Source organism: Drosophila sulfurigaster, chromosome 2L (genome assembly GCF_023558435.1).
Source record: "Drosophila sulfurigaster albostrigata strain 15112-1811.04 chromosome 2L, ASM2355843v2, whole genome shotgun sequence".
NCBI lineage: Eukaryota > Metazoa > Arthropoda > Insecta > Diptera > Drosophilidae > Drosophila > Drosophila sulfurigaster.
The window spans coordinates 5,651,644-5,670,724 of record NC_084881.1 but is presented as its reverse complement, the minus strand read 5'-3'; the positions used below and the strand labels follow the sequence as shown (position 1 = coordinate 5,670,724).

Genomic DNA, 19,081 nt, shown 5'->3' with positions numbered 1-19,081 from the left:
GAAGGCACAGTGGCAACGCTGATGAGCTCGACTAGTAACATCGATTGACATATGATACGAAGCAACAACGCGCAAACATCGATAGTAATTAAAGTTCATATTATGAATGGGTTTGAATATACTCTCCAAATATGTTTATGTGTATATATATATATAGTTTTTATTTAATTTGTATAATTAATGCACGGGAAACATTCATTCAATCAAATCAAAGGCGAATGCATCGGTATGTGTGTGTGTTTGGTTCGTATGGATTTCGGCATGGAATTTATAGCTTTAAAATGCGCGATTTTTTTTTGAAGCAATTTTTCCCGAAACAACAACAAGATTTACGTTATTTCTATGCAAATATTATTGAATACAGAGTGTGCCTTGCTTCCGCATTTAATCATCGCTGAGAAAGTCCTCATCCAGATTCACATCTGTCGTATCGATGTTGTCATCCAACGTTATGCCATCAATCTCCAGATCCAAATCATCATCATCTTCCTCCTCACTAGCTGCTGATGCTGCAGCTGGCTTATTGCTGCTTGTGACTTGTGGCACAAAGGCAGGCTTCTCCTTATCCTCCAGCTGGCCGACTCCCCTCTGTGCCTCGGCCGCTTGTAGCTCCTCCAGAGGATTGCGATCGCTATTTAATGGCAACTGGCCGGCAATACGTGCGGGAGCCTTGCGTGTCCGCTCTTCTTGCAGATGCTGCTCAACGCGCAGGGCATCACCCAGACCCGGAAAGAGATTTGTATATTGCGTTGGATCCGCCAGCGATTGACCCGCCTTCTCATTGACTTTGCTCAGCTCCTCGCGCCACAATTCTACCACACGCGACATCTGGCTGGGCATGTAGGTGCGGGCAAAGAAGGCCGCTTCGGGCAGACGATTGGTCTCGATGAGAATCTCCAGACAGCGCTCAACATCCGAACGCAGGAATGCGGACAGGAATGCAATATTATGCCGACCCTGGGTAGAACTGGTGGCGCCCAACTCCTGCAACATCTCGGCATCTCCCGATGCCGTCGAAAGAAGCAACAAGCCACTGAAATCGTTTGCCTTCTGCATGCACTCCTTGACCAAGGACATGTTATTCTTGCGGGACGCCACATCGGCTAGCTGTGACCATTTCTGTGCGTTCTCCGCCTCGCGTGCCAACTTCAATGCAATATCCAACTCGCCAATTTGCAGGGCCAAGTCAAACTTGTGATCCGCATCCGTGGACACCTGAAGCGCCTGCGCTTTAAAGCCCTGCTTCTCCAGGAAGTGAGCAACGCGTGTCCGATGCTCTTTTGGTATAGTTGGCAACACCAGATCAGCACGCTCAAAATCGCGACGCATTACGGCTGTCTGATATTCAAGTACGGATAGCTGCAGACTGAAGCTGATCACGTTCAGCTCCTTGTCGCCCAGATACAGGCGATTATCCTTGGGTACATAGCCCAGCAAATACATGGTGCGGTCCAAGTGCGAAATGGTCACAATCTCGCCACCAACATAGTAGTTGATGCGGTTCACCGAATTGGTATAAATGAAGCAATCGCCTACCCACAGACCAGTTTTTACTGATTCTGAAACTTCACCTATAATGGAAGAAGGAGATATATTACATATTAAAGGTGCTTTCGACTTCGTACAAAAGTGCCAGCCCTAAAGACATCACATATTAAGATGGTGCAGATTCTTCACCTGCTTAAAGTTTGGATTTGTTGGGCATTTATAAACATCTTTTGATTATCTACTGAGTTTTTTAAAAATATATTTCTTTACATTTTCAATTTTCTTAATTTCTTTCCTTTATACTTTATAATATACTCAAGTACTCAACTGCTATATAACATAAAGACTAGGATATACTACGTTGTAGATTTTAAGCTACTAAATAAATTTTTTACATTATTGAAGCTACAACATTTCAAATTCTATACGAAATATGTTGGATTCCTGAAAATAACTATCAGTCTTTCTTTACTATTAAAGTTCATTTAGATCTTTTACCGGAAGAAAAATTCCATTTTTGTACGTAACAAAGTTTTTCAATCAATTCAACGATTGTTTCAGACACAGCACATTTTTACATATTTTTATGTTCGAATATTTGAACTTACCAAGCACATTAAAAGCACTTTCCACGCCATCGTCTTCGAGTCCCTCCTTGCTCTCCAGCGCATTGGAAATTTGTGCTGTATCCACGCCCAGAATAAAATACGAATCGTCGGTGGCCAAGCAAACGAGGCTGCCACTTTCATTCCAGAACACATTGCGCGGCTGGACTTCGATGCGACGCACCAGCTGCAAGGTCTCCCAATCATAGAATGCTAATCCCGAAGATGTCTTCACACCAAAGTAGTAGCCTCCATAAATGTTCTCGGCTCCATATTCGGGCGTAAAGCTCTTGCGTTCCTTGAAGTTACGGAACAGGCGAACAGTGCCATTATTTTCACGAATTGCATACTCATTGCTCTCCAGAGCCCAAACGAATTCCTGAGCCGAGCCGAAGCCTTTATTACGCAATGCCATGGAAGTATAGATGATGTATTCGCCATCGCCGCAGACCACCACGAAATGTCCATTAGGATTGTGGGAAATGGTCTGGGGATAAATCTCACAGGCACCCATATCCTTGACGGCAACGGGCAAACGTTCACCATCCTTAATCTCGGTACTATCTGCAATGGTTTTCAGATTAACCTGCCCAAAAAAAGAGATTATATAGTAATCAAATGATATAATATAAACATATTCAAATATTAATAATCTACTTACCTGCTGCATTTCGGAATGTTTGGCCCACACAATCTTGCCACCCACCACATCCATAGACATGGCAGGTTCTTCGCGACCCACTTTAATGATGATGGAACCCTCATCATATCCAAGGGCTACATTATTGGTGCCTCGCATGCTGGAAATTGTCCAAACGCGTTCGAAGCCATAGTTAAGACACGTCTCCAGACGATAGGTGCCCGAGTGCCAAATTCGAACGGTGCCATCCTCAGAACCCGTCAGCACAATGGGCAATTCGGGATGGAAACAAACAGCAGAGATATTCTGAGCGTGTCCTTCCAAGGTTTGCACACACGTCTTGTTCTGATAATCCCAGATCTTAACTAGGCGATCATCTGCACCCGAAATCAAATACGGCTTATCACCGCCATGATAATAATCTACACAATTTACACCTTTCTCGTGCCCCTCAAGAGTAAAGTTGGCGAAATTGGATCCCAATTGCCAGACTTTAACGGTGCGATCCAAGGATGCCGATGCAAAGGTGTTGTTGTCCTTTGGATTAAATACGATCTGCATGACATAGTGAGTGTGTCCCTCGAAGACACGCTGGCAAGCCCAGAGCTTCTCCCAGTTCCACAGCTTGATGAGCATATCATCTGCAACATAATTATCGAAATGTTGCCATTAAATTAATAAGTGATAAGAAAAACTCAAGGAATTAAGGTCAGCGACATTATTGCAACATACCACTGCTAGTAAGCACCAGCGGCTGTGTGGGATGCACGGCAATGCAACGTAAATAATCAGAGTGCGCCTCATAGGAATGCACCTTCTCCAGGGTGTTGTAATTGAAAATGCGTATTTGCATATCATCGGATCCGGTGATGATCCAATTCTTGCGAGCCACGAAGCGGGCCGAGCGCACTGGCACATCGCATACCTCGAAATCTTTAACCAACTGCTGGTTCTCATAGTTCATGATGTGTACGTGGCCATTGTATAGAGCACACAACATCCATGGTTCGGCCGGATGTAGATCAACACACTTGACGCGATCGGAGCGCGAGGTCAGGCGACGCTTGATGTCCAATTTGAGGGGCATCTTGCTGATGATGGCGGCGTTAATATGTCTTACTACAGCGAATTCAACTTATTTATATATGAAGTTCACTGCGGCTAAGATGTAAAAAACTTGCTATCGTTCTTCTTCTTCTGCCTCTTGTTAATGTGTCAGAGTTAATAACCAGTGTTGCCAACTGCCACGTACATTTAACAGCTTTGCATTTTGTGCCTACATCGATTTGCCGATTATTTATTTTACACATTGAAATGGTGTCATTTTCTTTGGAAGCAAAAAGAATTGGCGAAGAAAATAATTATTTACATCATATAATATTAATTTCCTTTATTATAAAGCAAGTGGTTAGTAAATTGAATGTAACCATTTATAAACTATTTGAATCAACTGTTTCTACCGCAATGTGGCAACGCTTGTCGCTTTTAACGCTGACGTCTTCATTGGCATTTTCTGTTGCAATTGTTGTTTAAAATAGAATGAACTTATTACTTACATTAGTTAATCAATTATGAATCATTGTTAAATTAGTTAGTTACTTGCAATAATCATAAAGTCTTGTTAAATAAAAATGGTGACTCAACGCCGCTTTTTTATAGCCCAGTTTACGCTATTACTAATTATCGCACTTGTTGCCGCTAAAACGAAACTTTCTGGAGTCCAAGAAGACATCGCTGACTACAAGGATTTCAAGAAGCTGCTGCGCACTAAAAATAATGTGCTTGCTCTCTATGTCTCCGGTGCCAAAGCGGCTGCCAACGAGCTTAAGGTATTCCGTGAAGCGGCTGAAACTATTCGCGGCACCGGAACCATGTTGTATGTGGACTGCGCAAATCAGGAGAAGAAAAAGCTGTGCAAGAAGCTGAAGGTGTCACCAGAACCCTACACGCTGCGACACTACAAGGATGGCGACTTTCACAAGGACTATGATCGGCAGTTGAACGTCGCCTCCATGGTCACATTTATGCGAGATCCAACGGGGGATTTGCCCTGGGAAGAGGATCCAGCTGGATTGGATGTACTTCACTTCAACGATGCGGCGGCATTTACAAAGCATCTGCGCAAGGACATTCGGCCTATGTTAGTCATGTTTCATGTCCCCTGGTGTGGCTTCTGCAAGCGCATGAAACCCGACTACAGCAAGGCAGCCAGCGATCTTAAGGCGCAGGGTGGATATCTGTTGGCCGCCATGAATGTGGAGCGCCAGGAGAACGCTCCCATTCGTAAGCTTTTCAATATAACTGGTGAGTCTATCCATTAGAATTTCTTATTCCCATATGTTAAGAATCAATAGGTTAACATCTTAATCTTAATCCGTACTTATCGAACACACAAATCTGTTGTATATTTTAGATCGATGTATTTATTTATATGGTACAAAAATTCCTTTGACCTGACTGACTTACTAAATTATCACCGCAGAGTAAGAGCAATGAGTTTCACCATACATTAACAACAAAGATTGTTTGTTAACCATCTATGTATTTAAATGTACATATATCTATAGAATATTATTTGCCCTTACCGACACTGACGCGCAGTCCAAACTGTAAGAGCTAAGTTTTCAACATTTAATTAAGAAAATTTTACTCATATTTATTTCTTACCAAAACGGTTATTTAAAAGTGGAATATCACTACGAACAGTTGTAGGTTTGATTAAGATTCTCTTAGATTCCTAACTCACTGACTGATACTCCACAACCAAGATTACAATTCTCAATTAGTAGTCGTTATTCTAAAATTATTATTATTATTATTATTAAGGAATTACCAGCAATTATAAAGTGCGGGTAATTTTGGTTTGTGTAAAGCAATAGCTACAAAGGCCTTCTGCTTAAAATATACTTTATAATATGAGATTACTTAAATAATATGAGATGACTTAAATAAGTATTTACATATATACAAATGTGTGCACTTATTCTAGTTATGTACAGTAAGGATGAACTTATATGCTGTTGTAAAGGTTTATGGATTTAAGGAATTGGATAGTTGTGGTTATATTCATAGGATCTAATATTTCTTCTAAAGTTTTTTGAAGGAATTTATGTCTGAGTTGATTGTAGGTAGGGCAATCAAGGAATATGTGAGATATGGTGAGGTTAAGGTTACATTGTTGGCATATGGGTGGAGGTGTTTTATCAAATAGGTGGCTGTGTGTTAGTTTAGTGTGTCCTATTCGGAGTCTCATAAATTTGATGGTATCTAATCGAGAAATAGTTGGCTTTAAAAGTTCGATATTGCTCTGTTTTTTCGTGTTAATAAGTTTGTAGTGTATGGATGTATTGTTCCATATAAGGTAATTTTGCTCTTTCATGTGATTGTTGATGTATTTAAGGGTATCTGATACGTTGTAGTTTTTTACTGCTATTAAAGGTAGTGTGGTTGCTTGTTTAGCAGCTAGGTCTGCAAGCTCGTTGCCAATGATGCCGCAGTGGCCTGGGACCCAAATAAGAGTAAATTTGTATTTGTATTTATATATAATTTTTCTGATTTCTAATGTATAGTATGTAGAGTTGTTTGGGTTTTCAAGAGCTGTAAGGGCTGATAGTGAGTCGGTGCATATAGCGAATTTTCCTGTTTGTTTTTCGGCATATTTACATGCGTGAAGGATGGCTGCTATTTCAGCGGTGAAAATGGATGAATAAGGAGGTAGAATCAGCTCAGAGAAGCTGGGTCCAGTGATTTGAGATATTCAAAAAAAAATTGGTGCCCATTGCTTTAAATCGTTTGCCCATGTTTGCCCAGGAAAAATTTTTTTTTGCCCACCCTTAGTTTCGAAATTATGAAAAATTTTTTTTTTCGAAAATTCAAAAATTTTTTTCAAAATTTTTTTGCGGAAATCGCTTTAAAATCGTTTGCCCATGTTTGCCCATCTTTTAGTTTTTCGAAAAAATTTTTCGTTTTCGAAATTTTGAATTTTGAAAAATTTTGACATTTTTTCGGCATGAATGACTCAAACTCGATCGCCCACACCTCGAAATTATGAAAACTAAAACTCTACAACGGTAGCCTCAAGTGTTTTCAAGTCTGCCCATATCTCAGAATTTCAAAATTTTGAAAAATTTGAAGGTTTTCAACTTTTTTGATTGCTCATACAAATTCATCGTTTGCCCAACTTTCAAAGTCTCAAATTTTTGCCAAATTTCAAAATTTTTCAAATTTTTTTGACTTTTTCAGACTGCCCATTCGCTATTTTCGTTTGCCCACCCTTTAGAATTTCAAAATTTTGCCGAATTCCAAAATTTTCATACTTTTGATTTCAGCCTATGGCCCATACAAATTCATCGTTTACCCAATTTTCAAAGTCTCAAATTTTTGCCAAATTTCAAAATTTTTCAAATTTTTTTGACTTTTTCAGACTGCCCATTCGCTATTTTCGTTTGCCCACCCTTTAGATTTTCAAAATTTCGCATAATTCAAAAAATTTTCACACTTTCAAATATGGGCAAACGATGAATTTGTATGGGCCATAGGCTGAAATCAAAAAGTATGAACATTTTGAATTCGGCAAAATTTCGAAATTCTAAAGGGTGGGCAAACGAAAATAACGAATTGGCAATCTGAAAAAGTCAAAAAATTTTAAAAATTTTGAAATTTGGCAAAAATTTGAGACTGAAAAATTGTAAACGATGAATTTGTATGGGCCATAGGCTGAAATCAAAAAGTATGAAAATTTTGGAATTCGGCAAAATTTCGAAATTCTAAAGGGTGGGCAAACGAAAATAGCGAATGGGCAGTCTGAAAAAGTCAAAAAAATTTGAAAAATTTTGAAATTTGGCAAAAATTTGAGACTTTGAAAATTGGGTAAACGATGAATTTGTATGGGCCATAGGCTGAAATCAAAAAAGTATGAAAATTTTTGGAATTCGGCAAAATTTTGAAATTCTAAAGGGTGGGCAAACGAAAATAGCGAATGGGCAGTCTGAAAAAGTCAAAAAAATTTGAAAAATTTTGAAATTTGGCAAAAATTTGAGACTTTGAAAATTGGGTAAACGATGAATTTGTATGGGCCATAGGCTGAAATCAAAAAGTATGAAAATTTTTGGAATTCGGCAAAATTTCGAAATTCTAAAGGGTGGGCAAACGAAAATAGCGAATGGGCAGTCTGAAAAAGTCAAAAAAATTTGAAAAATTTTGAAATTTGGCAAAAATTTGAGACTTTGAAAATTGGGTAAACGATGAATTTGTATGGGCCATAGGCTGAAATCAAAAAGTATGAAAATTTTTGGAATTCGGCAAAATTTTGAAATTCTAAAGGGTGGGCAAACGAAAATAGCGAATGGGCAGTCTGAAAAAGTCAAAAAAATTTGAAAAATTTTGAAATTTGGCAAAAATTTGAGACTTTGAAAATTGGGTAAACGATGAATTTGTATGGGCCATAGGCTGAAATCAAAAAGTATGAACATTTTTAAATTAAGCAAAATTTTGAAATTCTAAAGGGTGGGCAAACGAAAATAGCGAATGGGCAGTCTGAAAAGTCAAAAAATTTGAAAAATTTTGAAATTTGGAAAAATTTGAGACTTTGAAAGTTGGGCAAACGATGAATTTGTATGAGCAATCAAAAAAGTTGAAAACCTTCAAATTTTTCAAAATTTTGAAATTCTGAGATATGGGCAGACTTGAAAACACTTGAGGCTACCGTTGTGAGTTTTAGTTTTCATAATTTCGAGGTGTGGGCGATCGAGTTTGAGTCATTCATGCCGAAAAATGTCAAAATTTTTCAAAATTCAAAATTTCGAAAACGAAAAATTTTTCGAAAAACTAAAAGATGGGCAAACATGGGCAAACGATTTTAAAGCGATTTCCGCAAAAAATTTTGAAAAAATTTTTGAATTTTCGAAAAAAATTTTTTTCATAATTTCGAAACTAAGGGTGGGCAAAAAAATTTTTCCTGGGCAAACATGGGCAAACGATTTAAAGCAATGGGCACCAATTTTTTTTGAATATCTCAAATCACTGGACCCAGCTTCTCTGAGCTGGTAGAATCTGCTGGGTTATGATGTATTGTGAAGAGGTTACGCTATAGGAAACGCCATTGATGGATTTGGAGCCGTCAGTGTAAAGGAATGTGTGTTGCTTGAGGGTGTCTTTCAATTCTTGGAACTTTTTATTGTAGACTATCGGAGGTGTGTTTGGTTTTATTGAAGTATGTAAGGATATGTTTATTTTAGTAGAGTTAAAGGACCACGCTGGCGCGGTTTCTTTTTTAATTGTTATGGGGATAGGGTGTAGTAGTATTGCTTTGCAGTGGTCAATCGTATCTTTTATTGTTGATGTATATTTTGGGATTCGTTTTGTATTCTTGATCTTTTTGATAATTTGTTCTACAGGTGTTTTCATGGCGGTGGAAATCATTTTAAAGTTTTTTAAGATGGCATGTTTAGTTCTGTCTTCTATTGGTCTAATGTCTAAAATAATGAACCCTTTTTTAGGTTTTCCCACTCTAATTTACTTTGAAAATGGCAAAATGCGTTTCACTTACGAAGGTGAAAATACCAAAGATGCTCTGGTCGCTTTTATGCTGAATCCCACTGTCAAGCCAACTCCCAAGCCCAAGGAACCCGACTGGTCGGCAGACACTGGCTCGGAAATAGTGCACCTGACAACGCAAGGCTTTGAGCCGGCTTTGAAAGACGAAAAGTCGGTACTGGTCATGTTCTATGCTCCCTGGTGTGGCCATTGCAAGCGCATGAAACCAGAATATGAGAAAGCCGCGCTTGAGATGAAGCAGAATAATGTGCCCGGAGTGCTGGCCGCATTGGATGCCACCAAAGAGCCGAGCATAGGAGAAAAATACAAAGTCAAAGGCTACCCGACAGTGAAATACTTTGCGAATGGTGTTTACAAGTTTGACGTCAATGTACGTGAGGCATCAAAGATTGTGGACTTTATGCGTGATCCCAAGGAGCCGCCACCACCACCACCGCCAGAAAAGAGCTGGGAAGAGGAGGCTGACAACACTGAAGTTCTGTTTCTCAATGATGACACATTTAGCACAACTCTAAAGCGTAAGAAGCATGCTCTAGTCATGTTTTATGCGCCATGTAAGATTCATTTGCTCTTGCTTAATTTCAATTCATTTAATTATTTCTATCCTTTTAGGGTGTGGTCATTGTAAACATACAAAGCCTGAATTTACCGCCGCTGCTAATGCGTTGCAAGATGATCCGCGTATTGTCTTTGTCGCAATAGATTGCACCAAATATGCAACGCTGTGCGGCAAGTACAATGTGCGAGGATATCCCACCATACTGTACTTCTCGTACCTCAAAACCAAGCTGGAGTACAACGGAGGACGCACCAGCAAGGACTTTATTTCCTATATGAACAATCCTCCAAGCGCCACGGAACACAACGAACTGTGATCGGTGTTTAATCATTTCAAATCTCTTAACTGTATTAATTTGCATTTATACCACAAACTCATTCCAGAGCGTGCGAACAACTTGTAAACTGCTAAATGCGAATCTCATTCGACTTACTAAAAAGACTTTAATCTATACTCTTAATTGATGTTTCTTTTGTACAAGTATATTTCGAATATATCGGGGCTTGGTTCAATATATAGCATGGTTTACCATTGTACCTCTTAAAATTTTAATTCAATCGAACTAAATTGTTCTGGATCGATGGATTGGGATCCTACTTTGTTAAAATTTTGTACGATAGAAAAAAACATTTTTAGTATTTTTCCACTAATATTTCACATTTCAAACTTTTGTCTTATCCGGCCATCCCATTATTTTAGTCGAAGTTCTTTCAATATAGTCGTTTTACCTATGCAATCAGAGATCTCAAGAGATTATGATTTTATTGGGATATTCCACCAAGATTTAATAGAGAGCGAATTTGTATATTTGCTTTTTCGTTTATGCTTGTATAATTTCAGTAATTTCATTTCAAATTGCTTTAAAACAAAACCTTCAAACTTAACCAATATATAATATATATATTTTTGTATGTTGTATATTTCTAATTAATTTCTTCAGTGTGGCACAAAAGAATGAACATTTTGTAAATGCCGCCAAGTTGCTCGAATGCGTATTTTATTGCACATTTTGCGGATTTCGTGATGGAAACAAAGATTAGTGTAAGTGCTAGAAACTTTGATGATTCCTAATTAGTTATTCTATATATTTTGTATGCTTAAAAATGAATTACAACATAAGATGACCAAGGTAGGGGAATATTTGGGGAGGGGCTTTGAATTATCCATTGGTATAACTCCATTGCTGTAGTTGTTTTGCTTCGCTCTTTATTCGGTTGCATCTGAACTATGTATATGGAGGAACTACTGCAGATCTCAAGAGATCAGCGTTCCCTCTCATTTCCGTTGAGCTTGCGCCTGTGACGACTAAGACTTCCCAGCCAGCTGCCGCGTTGATCGTTTGCCGTGTATTCGTCGTTGATCAGAGTAAAGCTATTGTACATGTCCTTCATCTTAATGGCGCGGGAGCAAGCATAGTTCTTGGTGGCCACATACATTTTGGTGAGGAACTCGGGCATTTGCTTTTGCGTCACCCACGATTTGATGTTCTGCGGTATGGGAATGCCTGGATCATCGTAATACGTGAGCACAAAGTGCAGACCCGGCTCATGAAAGCCACGGAATGGTTTGATGACCATCAGGCTCCAATAGTCCGTGACCCGCACCTTACCCGATATGCTTGGATAAGTGTTATGCTTGGCGGCACGACTGCAAATGAATATCATCTTCTTACTATCATCCTTGTGATAGCGTCGACAATATACGTAATCTCGATTGGCAAAGAGACGCGGCCACTGCATCTCCCAGTAGATCAGATGCGAATTGCTGCCCGGCACAGGATCTTCGCTGATCAGCTCCAACCTCAAGGCTGTATCATCCCATTGTCGACGATAGTCCAGATCCGTTTGCACATGCAAAAAGTCATCGGCGGTGATGTCATCGAATCGTGCATATACCTTGTAAGAGTACAACGAGGAGCGTTCCTCGCGTCGCCAAATGCTGAACTCGTTTTTGCTGAAATACGGCTCCCAGTTGCGATCCTCCTGCGCCTGGATACGCACCTGACCAGCCGGTGCACTGCGCGTATCTAACTCCAAGGCCTTGTGGCAATTGCTGATGCTCGCCGCCTGCTCCTCCTTCATTGGCTTTTGATCGCTGCTGGGTGGTGGCACAACAATGCCGCCTTTGCGACACCGCTGATTGCCCAGCTGGCAATAGCAGTATTTCATCTTCTTGGACTGGCAACGTTCGCACAGCTGATTGACCGAGAGCGTGTTGATGAAATCAATGTCACGCTGGCACAAATCAAAGTTGGCTAACGACAGACGTTCCTTGCTCCAGTCGAAGCCATCGCTGTTGCTCAATCGCTTCATGTTCAATCCCATTAGGCCCACTGCACTCAGCATCATTCCCCGAATGGGTGGTTGGAGCTCGTTTCGATAATAGGCGCGCCAAAGTTGCTTCAATCCTTGTGTACCGTAAACGGACTGATAGAAGCTAAACAGCTGTTGGACGCGGCGGGAACGTTGCGCTATTATTGATTCACATTGATAACTCCAGGCGCGTAATGTTTCCCGCGATTGATTTTTGATGGCGAGCACCAAACGATTTAGCAGCATAGTGGCAACCGGCTAATTTGATTGCTGTCGTTGAGGGCGGGGGGCCGCAGCGCTGCTTGCATAACAATCGAACAGCGGCAGCAGCGGCGGCGACGGAGGCAGCGGCTGAACTGTTAGTAATATTTTGCCTGTTCCTCCGCTACAAATTTAGAGAGACACACACACACATCACCTGTCACATTTGATGCCGTCGCCTCTCAACTTTTATAATTTAGTTCTGTTTCTTTTTTTCAGATTGTTGACAATAGTTCTATGTGTATGTTATGGATTCAGTTCGTTGTTGCTTTGTTATCAAGGCGCCCACATTTTTGTTCAAAACGTGCAGCGTGCAATTACTTGTGTTGTTGTTGTTGCTATTCTTGTTCCCGTGGCGGTGTTGGTAAACTCGCAATTTCGTAAGCCCTTCGTTCCAAGCTCAGTACATAGCTTTTTTATTATTTTTGTATCACCGTTTAAACAAAAATATGAACTTATGAAAGTTACTCAACGACGACATAATTTTTTCGGATCTTGATAATGACAATAAAGACTTTTCATTATTTTATGTATGTATTTTATTTGTATTGCATTGTAATAGGCATAACTGAAAACAATGAGTTTAGTCTGCTTTGTTCTTAACTTAAATACAGCACAGTCATACATACATAGTAAACCTTACATTACAACAATAAAACTGAGAGAAAAAAAAAGGAAATAAAACGAAACGAAATCGATTGATTGATTAAATATAAAAATACCGTATATATATTACCGGCTGTTATTCAAAATGAAATTGCGCATTTTAATTTTACTATATGAATACTAGTTTTAAGTAGAATAGCCTAAGTTTAATTATCTGACGGGACCATCTTTTCAGTGAACAAAAAAAACACAAAACCTGAAACAATTTTAAAAATAAGATTAGTACATTAATTAGAGCTAAGAATAGTTTTGAAATTTTCTTTCTGTTTTGTTTTCTGTTCTGATAATTGCAAAAATTAACAAATTCGTACGCAAAACCAAAAAATTAACGAATTTAAATATTTTATCGTAAAACAGAACAAGTTTCTAAAATCAATCTTAGCTCTAAAAATAGTGCTAATCCAAAGCTTTAAGATTAACCTTCACTTATTTTTAAATTTGTTTCAGTTTATGTTATTTTAACTGTAAAGGCGGTCGCACGCGACATTTACCAGAGAATTATCCATATATGTATATTAGCAATATTTTAATAATGAAGATTAGATAATAAACTGTTTTCTTCTCTTTGTTTTTTGAGTGAAAGGGAATTTTGCAACTGAAGTTTTAAATAAATTTTCAGTCATCGAAATTTTAGTTCAGAAGCAGGTATTTTTGTTTAGTGCATTTTAGTATATTGATGTCGCCAGCATACTGTTTGTGTGATTTTTCGTTATTCAACACTGATTGAGAAAAACTCGTGCTGCTGCATATTTTGTTGTTGTTGCTATTGTTTTTGTTCGTGCGGCACAATTTCGCAATTAACTTCCTTATTTTCATGTGAGAAAAATCAAAGAAAGTACAAGCAATGTCCGCTCGACGGCAACGCATCAAGGCAGCAGCCAATTTGAGTCAAATCAAACGGAAAGCACGAAAAGAAGATGCTGATATAGCAGCAGATGCGCCTGCAGAACCACTCCCCGTTCCTATGGTCGATCCCTTAGCCATTCCCGTTGCCGAACCTCTTTCTGTTCCGAAACAGGAGCATGCAGACGAGGATGTTAATGAGATTGCATTTAAAATGCCCGCTGTCAGCAGCCTAGGGCTAATGGATGATGTGTTTCACTCAGACATCGAGGACAACGTGATCCAGATGGATCTACAAAAGACGGCAAACGGTTTCCCGATGTCGCCAAGCAAAGCGCAAGCTCGACAACGTGTGCGTCCCACTCCCGTGTTTGGTCAACGACGCAATAGCTTTGTGGGCTCCCCGCTGGCTGCCGATTACGATGGTGACTATCAATCACCCGGCACACCAACGCGGCGGGAACGCTACTTAAGCGGATCCTCAATGAACGCGGGCGGCGGAGGAACGCCACAACAGCAGATGCAAGCTTCTCCTAAGTATCTTGGCAGCGTGATGAGCCCAGGAATGGGTCGGATTCGCACCGAGTCCAGTTGCTCCGTATTCTCAGACTCTGGTGGCGTGGGGAAGCAGCGCAAAGGAGATGGAGAAAAGTCATCGCAGTCACTGGCCCAGCAGCGTGTGAATGCTAAGCGTGACTTTGAGACAAGATTCAATAATGGCGTGCCTGATAAGTCAACATTCAAAATGTTTGACATGATCTTCTACAATCCCGACAGCAATCCCATGGAACAAAAGCCTCTAGTGACCACCATCAAGGCGGAGTCTGCCAATGGCAGTATTCACTCCGATGAGATGAAGCCACCAAAGGCTGAACTGATGGAAACCAAAGCTGATGTTGGAGCTGGAGCTGCTCCTCATTCAGCTATGCCAGTCCCGCAGCTGAAGCTAGATGCCAATGGTGAGATGATAATCGATGAGAAAACTTTGGAGATTGAGACTACGGCCGAGGTTGAAGCGCGCAAAGTGTTAGCGAACTCATCGTTGATACTAATGGATGAAACTACTGGTGACAACGGTTTCTACAAGAGACACAAGCGAACTCCAGCCTGGTCGTCGGATGACACAGTGCGCTTCTATCGTAGCCTTCAAATTATTGGTACGGATTTCTCGCTGATGTGTCAAATGTTTCCCAAGCGGACGCGACGCGAACTCAAGCTGAAGTATAAAAGGGAGGAGCGCATGAATGGACAGTTGATTAACAAGGCTCTACTCTATCCCAAGGCTTTCAATATTCAAGAACTCAAAGAACAGCTGGAGAAGGAGGATCAAGAGCGTCTTGAAGCTGAGCGACAATGGCAGGAGATTGTCGCAACTCAGCCTACAAACGTCAAAAAAGGTTTGCATTACTCACAACTAGAAAATTTAAGTTCGCATAAAAAATCATTAAATTATTGCCCTTGCAGCGTTCCAAAACGCAACAGAGCAAGGGAGCTCGAACTCTAAGCGATGGCGATTTGGTGTATGAGAACGAACAAGTGCTGAACAAGAAGCTGGGCAAGCACGCCCTGGCCAAACGGCGAGCAGCAATGGAGAATGGAAACACAATGCCAGCCGCCAAACGAAAACGACGCCCATTAAAACAAAAACAGGAGGCCCTGCAACTGGATGAGGAGCTGGAGCAGGAATTTCCGTCGTCGTATACTGATATTAAGCGAGAGGGAGCCATTAAGACCGAACAACTGATCAAAGACAGAGGAGAGCAATTACAGCAGGAACTCAATTCATTGCTGGACGATGAGGAGACTGATGACAAAAATGAGAAGGCGTTACACAAAAACGTTATCGACATGGAATATGTGAACGAGGCGAACTTGCCGTCAGATGCTACAGATATTGACACACTATCGCAAGCGGATACAATATTCACTATTGACTTCATTGGCGAGCCTTCTCCACTGAGCACATCTAACTCGACATCGGTTAGCGAGCATGACATTGAACAAATATTGACAGAGTTGGCCGAGGGCTCCATGGTGCTGGTATCCTCAATAGATCCCAATTATGAAGATCGTATTGTTAACGAGATCTATATGTACGATAAGCAAACCGGAGATCTTTGCGAGCAACCCTTGGATATACCTGAGCATATTGTTCAATCTATTTTGAATGTTATGAGTTAGATTTTAAAGTCACTGGCTTATTTACGTAATATAAGAATGCATTTTGTAGTATTAGCCTTTATTTCATTAATTGTTGGTATGTAATTTATACAGATAATTATTCAAAAATTATATTAATACGTATTAAAGTGGAGTCGAACAAATGTAAATGTATTTGGAAGTTGGCTGTGCCAATTTTTTAGCTTTATTTTTAGTGTGTGTGTACTGAAGAAGTCATAAAAACTTAATTCATTCATATACGGCATCTCCATTCATCTCCATATAATTATTCCGTTAGAAAATAAATAAAAGCTTATAGATTCTAAACTTTCAGGATCATTTTTGTTTTTTAAAATAGGGTGTTTCTTAAAAGTTTCCTCTCCATATTTATAATTTTCAAAAACTTTTTATTTTGATGTTACAAATATTTTGGAATTGGCTAGACTAATTTTGAATTTTAAATAAATAATTTTTGAATTGAACAGTCTGGCAGCGCTGTGCATGAGTGCTGGGTAACTACGTAAACACTGCGGCGCTTTGCAGCACACAACTTTTGACAGTTTTCAGTAGCTGCAGCTGATGTCGTTGTTGTTGCCTACGTACAACCAGCAAATTACAGAATTTAGACAGTTCCACTAACGAAATATGGCTCAAGTTCCCTTGGCAATTGTGTCGCACAAACGCCAAGTGTGCAGCCTCTACAAACGTGCCCTACGTAACTTGGAGGCGTGGTATGATCGCCGGTAAGTGGTCGTAGCTATTGTAATTCCGCTTCTTGATCTCGATTATATAATAAATTGTTGTGCGTCTCCATTGAATCCTTACTTGATGATAGCGAGGTTTACCGCTATCGTGCCGTGCTTATGCGTGCACGCTTTGATGAGAACCGTCGCAAGGATCTGGCTGAGGGCATGCGTCTGTTAGCTTGCGGACAACAGGAACTGTTTGAGACAAAGCATTTCCAGCCCAGAAACTGTAAGTTGAACATGCTGAGAATGATGTGGAATCTTTCATATATAATTGTATATTTACAGTTGCAAATAGCGCCGGCGGCTGCGCTTTTGAACGCGAAGTCATCCCACCAGATTGGGTGCTCGACTACTGGCATCCGCTGGAGAAGGCACAATATCCAGAGTACTTCGCCAAGCGCGAGCAGCGAAAGAAGGAATATGTGACTTGGTGGGAGAAGCAGTACGGCAAGCCGGATCCCAAGGATCTGGGTCATCATTGAAAAGTAGCGCCTAAAAATAATGTAGTCAAATCCAATTGTTTGTTTCTGAAGTAAAAAAAGTGGTTGGACAAAATGGGCGCTGTTTGATTAACTGGCACAACCTATAAGAATCTATATAAAATAACACTCTTAATATTATAGATTGATATGTACTAGAACATACTGAAACTGCTGAATGGAGTTATGTTCTTAATATCATAAATTAATGGGAAATACATATGTCTGAAATCTTTATGCTGTATGTCATACTGACTCACACCTGAAACGGTAAGAGGCACCAGGAAGAGAGGTTTCTTATACTTCCAACTGACTTTAAAATTATAAATTTTGGTTGTTAATGGCAACTCTTTTTTATCTGACCCCAGTGTGAATTGCTGTATTTAAATCCTTTTCGAACATACGAACTAGTTACATACATATATGTATGTATATTGTTTTAAGCAGTCCAATACATTATAAACCCAAATAAACTTCGCTTTGATTGTAGTTAGTGTCTAGTTTGTTTATTTTTAACATAAAGAAAATTCTTAAATTAATGGTATTGCTCCAAGTGGAGACAATTATTAAATGGGTGTTATATGCGTATGCAATGCATCCAGCTGCTGCTGTTTCATTTGCCTCAGTTGAGCTCATTGTTGTCCAAACGTGGGCGCTTTTTGCTACTGCTGCCATTCGAAGTGCTGTTGTTGGCATTGCTTCCATTCCCATTGCCATCGTTCCCATGTTCTCGTTTTCTTTGCAGCGTCTTCTTGTCCCACTGTTGGGTGAGATATCGCAATAAAACACACCGCTTGTCCATCACAATCAGCTGCGCCTGCTCGGCCACATCCTCTGTGGGCAAGTAGATCGAAGCGCGCTTCTGCGACGTTCGAATCCCATGATCGCTGCTGAGGTGCGCAAAGTTTTTCGAATCGTGTATGGGAAGACCTTTTATAAAGTCACTGACGGACATTGTTTTGCTCTTTTTGTTTTGAAGGGGGGGTTGATTGCAATGCTTGAATATTTTTAGCGTGTTCTATCACAATGCAAAGAATTTGTAATTGTTTTAACACTCGTTGCCTACTTTGTGCGTTTAGGTTGGCAACACTATATGTACTATATAGGACTGAGTGATAATGTGCTTTATAAAAGTGTAAATTTGTAAGTGGCTCTTCTTCCTTTATGTTGTTGTCGATGGTTGTTGTGGTTGTTGTCGACGTCTTGTGTCGACATTCAATGTGACCGAAAACTGCAGCAGGGCTAACCTTAAAAATCTACCAAACACATGCAAATACCAAATACAGTATAAACTTTACACCTGTGGCAATGTAATTTGTATTTCAATTTTATTTAAAATGTATTCTATTGCTATTGTCGGGGAATGGACTCCAATACCATTATTTAATAAAACCCCAACAATGTTTCTATAGATCTAAAATTATATTCTTAATTCAATACTTTAGCAGTATTTTTTATTGGCCTTACTGAGAAACGGTTTTCCATGATGACATAGCTGGTAGATGAATCCCACTCCAATTCTTTACTTGATCGGCAGATGCTGTGATTGGAGATACGCTTGTTGCTGTGTTTTCTTAGTTAGTATTTCCATTTTGGCTTTAAGCTAGTTCTTGCCCTAATTAATATGTTTCTTAAATAGTTCTATTAATTGTCTATCTATGTACATAGATTGTATTGTCTCTTAACTCTCTAGTTCAATGAGAAACTTCATGCCTCATGAACGTCCTTCAATATTCTTAGACCGATCTATTAATACCTTACATT

At 39.8% G+C, this 19,081-nt stretch overlaps 6 protein-coding genes across 7 annotated transcripts; 3 read left to right on the top strand and 3 right to left on the bottom strand.

Annotated features, from left to right (window-relative positions):
* Window positions 1–134: 134 nt before the first annotated feature.
* LOC133835004 (coatomer subunit beta') lies at window positions 135–3,952 on the bottom strand. The gene is made up of 4 exons (XM_062264838.1): window positions 3,466–3,952; window positions 2,755–3,374; window positions 2,097–2,679; window positions 135–1,571 (listed from the first exon to the last, which is right to left on the bottom strand). The coding sequence occupies exons 1-4, from the start codon at window positions 3,818–3,820 to the stop codon at window positions 385–387; spliced, it is 2,745 nt and encodes a 914-aa protein (XP_062120822.1). The 5' UTR covers window positions 3,821–3,952; the 3' UTR covers window positions 135–384.
* A 258-nt stretch (window positions 3,953–4,210) lies between these two features.
* On the top strand, window positions 4,211–10,307 carry LOC133835012 (protein disulfide-isomerase A5). The gene is made up of 3 exons (XM_062264854.1): window positions 4,211–5,037; window positions 9,231–9,842; window positions 9,901–10,307. Exons 1-3 carry the CDS (start codon window positions 4,365–4,367, stop codon window positions 10,161–10,163), a joined length of 1,548 nt encoding a protein of 515 aa, XP_062120838.1. The 5' UTR covers window positions 4,211–4,364; the 3' UTR covers window positions 10,164–10,307.
* A 580-nt stretch (window positions 10,308–10,887) lies between these two features.
* Window positions 10,888–12,922, bottom strand: LOC133835019 (stAR-related lipid transfer protein 7, mitochondrial). The gene has a single exon (XM_062264869.1). It carries the CDS (start codon window positions 12,403–12,405, stop codon window positions 11,110–11,112), a length of 1,296 nt encoding a protein of 431 aa, XP_062120853.1. The 5' UTR covers window positions 12,406–12,922; the 3' UTR covers window positions 10,888–11,109.
* An 822-nt stretch (window positions 12,923–13,744) lies between these two features.
* LOC133839531 (transcription factor TFIIIB component B'' homolog) lies at window positions 13,745–16,260 on the top strand. Of its 2 annotated transcripts, none has more exons than XM_062271141.1 (2): window positions 13,745–15,323; window positions 15,392–16,260. In XM_062271141.1, the coding sequence occupies exons 1-2, from the start codon at window positions 13,931–13,933 to the stop codon at window positions 16,108–16,110; spliced, it is 2,112 nt and encodes a 703-aa protein (XP_062127125.1). In that variant the 5' UTR covers window positions 13,745–13,930; the 3' UTR covers window positions 16,111–16,260. The 2 variants fall into 2 exon arrangements, with proteins under 2 accessions (XP_062127125.1, XP_062127117.1); XM_062271133.1 differs by having other exon boundaries at window positions 13,747–15,336; window positions 15,405–15,535.
* A 391-nt stretch (window positions 16,261–16,651) lies between these two features.
* On the top strand, window positions 16,652–17,393 carry LOC133839547 (NADH dehydrogenase [ubiquinone] 1 beta subcomplex subunit 9). Its single transcript, XM_062271152.1, has 3 exons — window positions 16,652–16,832; window positions 16,925–17,064; window positions 17,124–17,393. The coding sequence occupies exons 1-3, from the start codon at window positions 16,735–16,737 to the stop codon at window positions 17,318–17,320; spliced, it is 435 nt and encodes a 144-aa protein (XP_062127136.1). The 5' UTR covers window positions 16,652–16,734; the 3' UTR covers window positions 17,321–17,393.
* Window positions 17,394–17,796: 403 nt separating this feature from the next.
* LOC133839555 (DET1- and DDB1-associated protein 1) lies at window positions 17,797–18,532 on the bottom strand. Its single transcript, XM_062271162.1, has one exon. It carries the CDS (start codon window positions 18,270–18,272, stop codon window positions 17,940–17,942), a length of 333 nt encoding a protein of 110 aa, XP_062127146.1. The 5' UTR covers window positions 18,273–18,532; the 3' UTR covers window positions 17,797–17,939.
* Window positions 18,533–19,081: the final 549 nt, after the last annotated feature.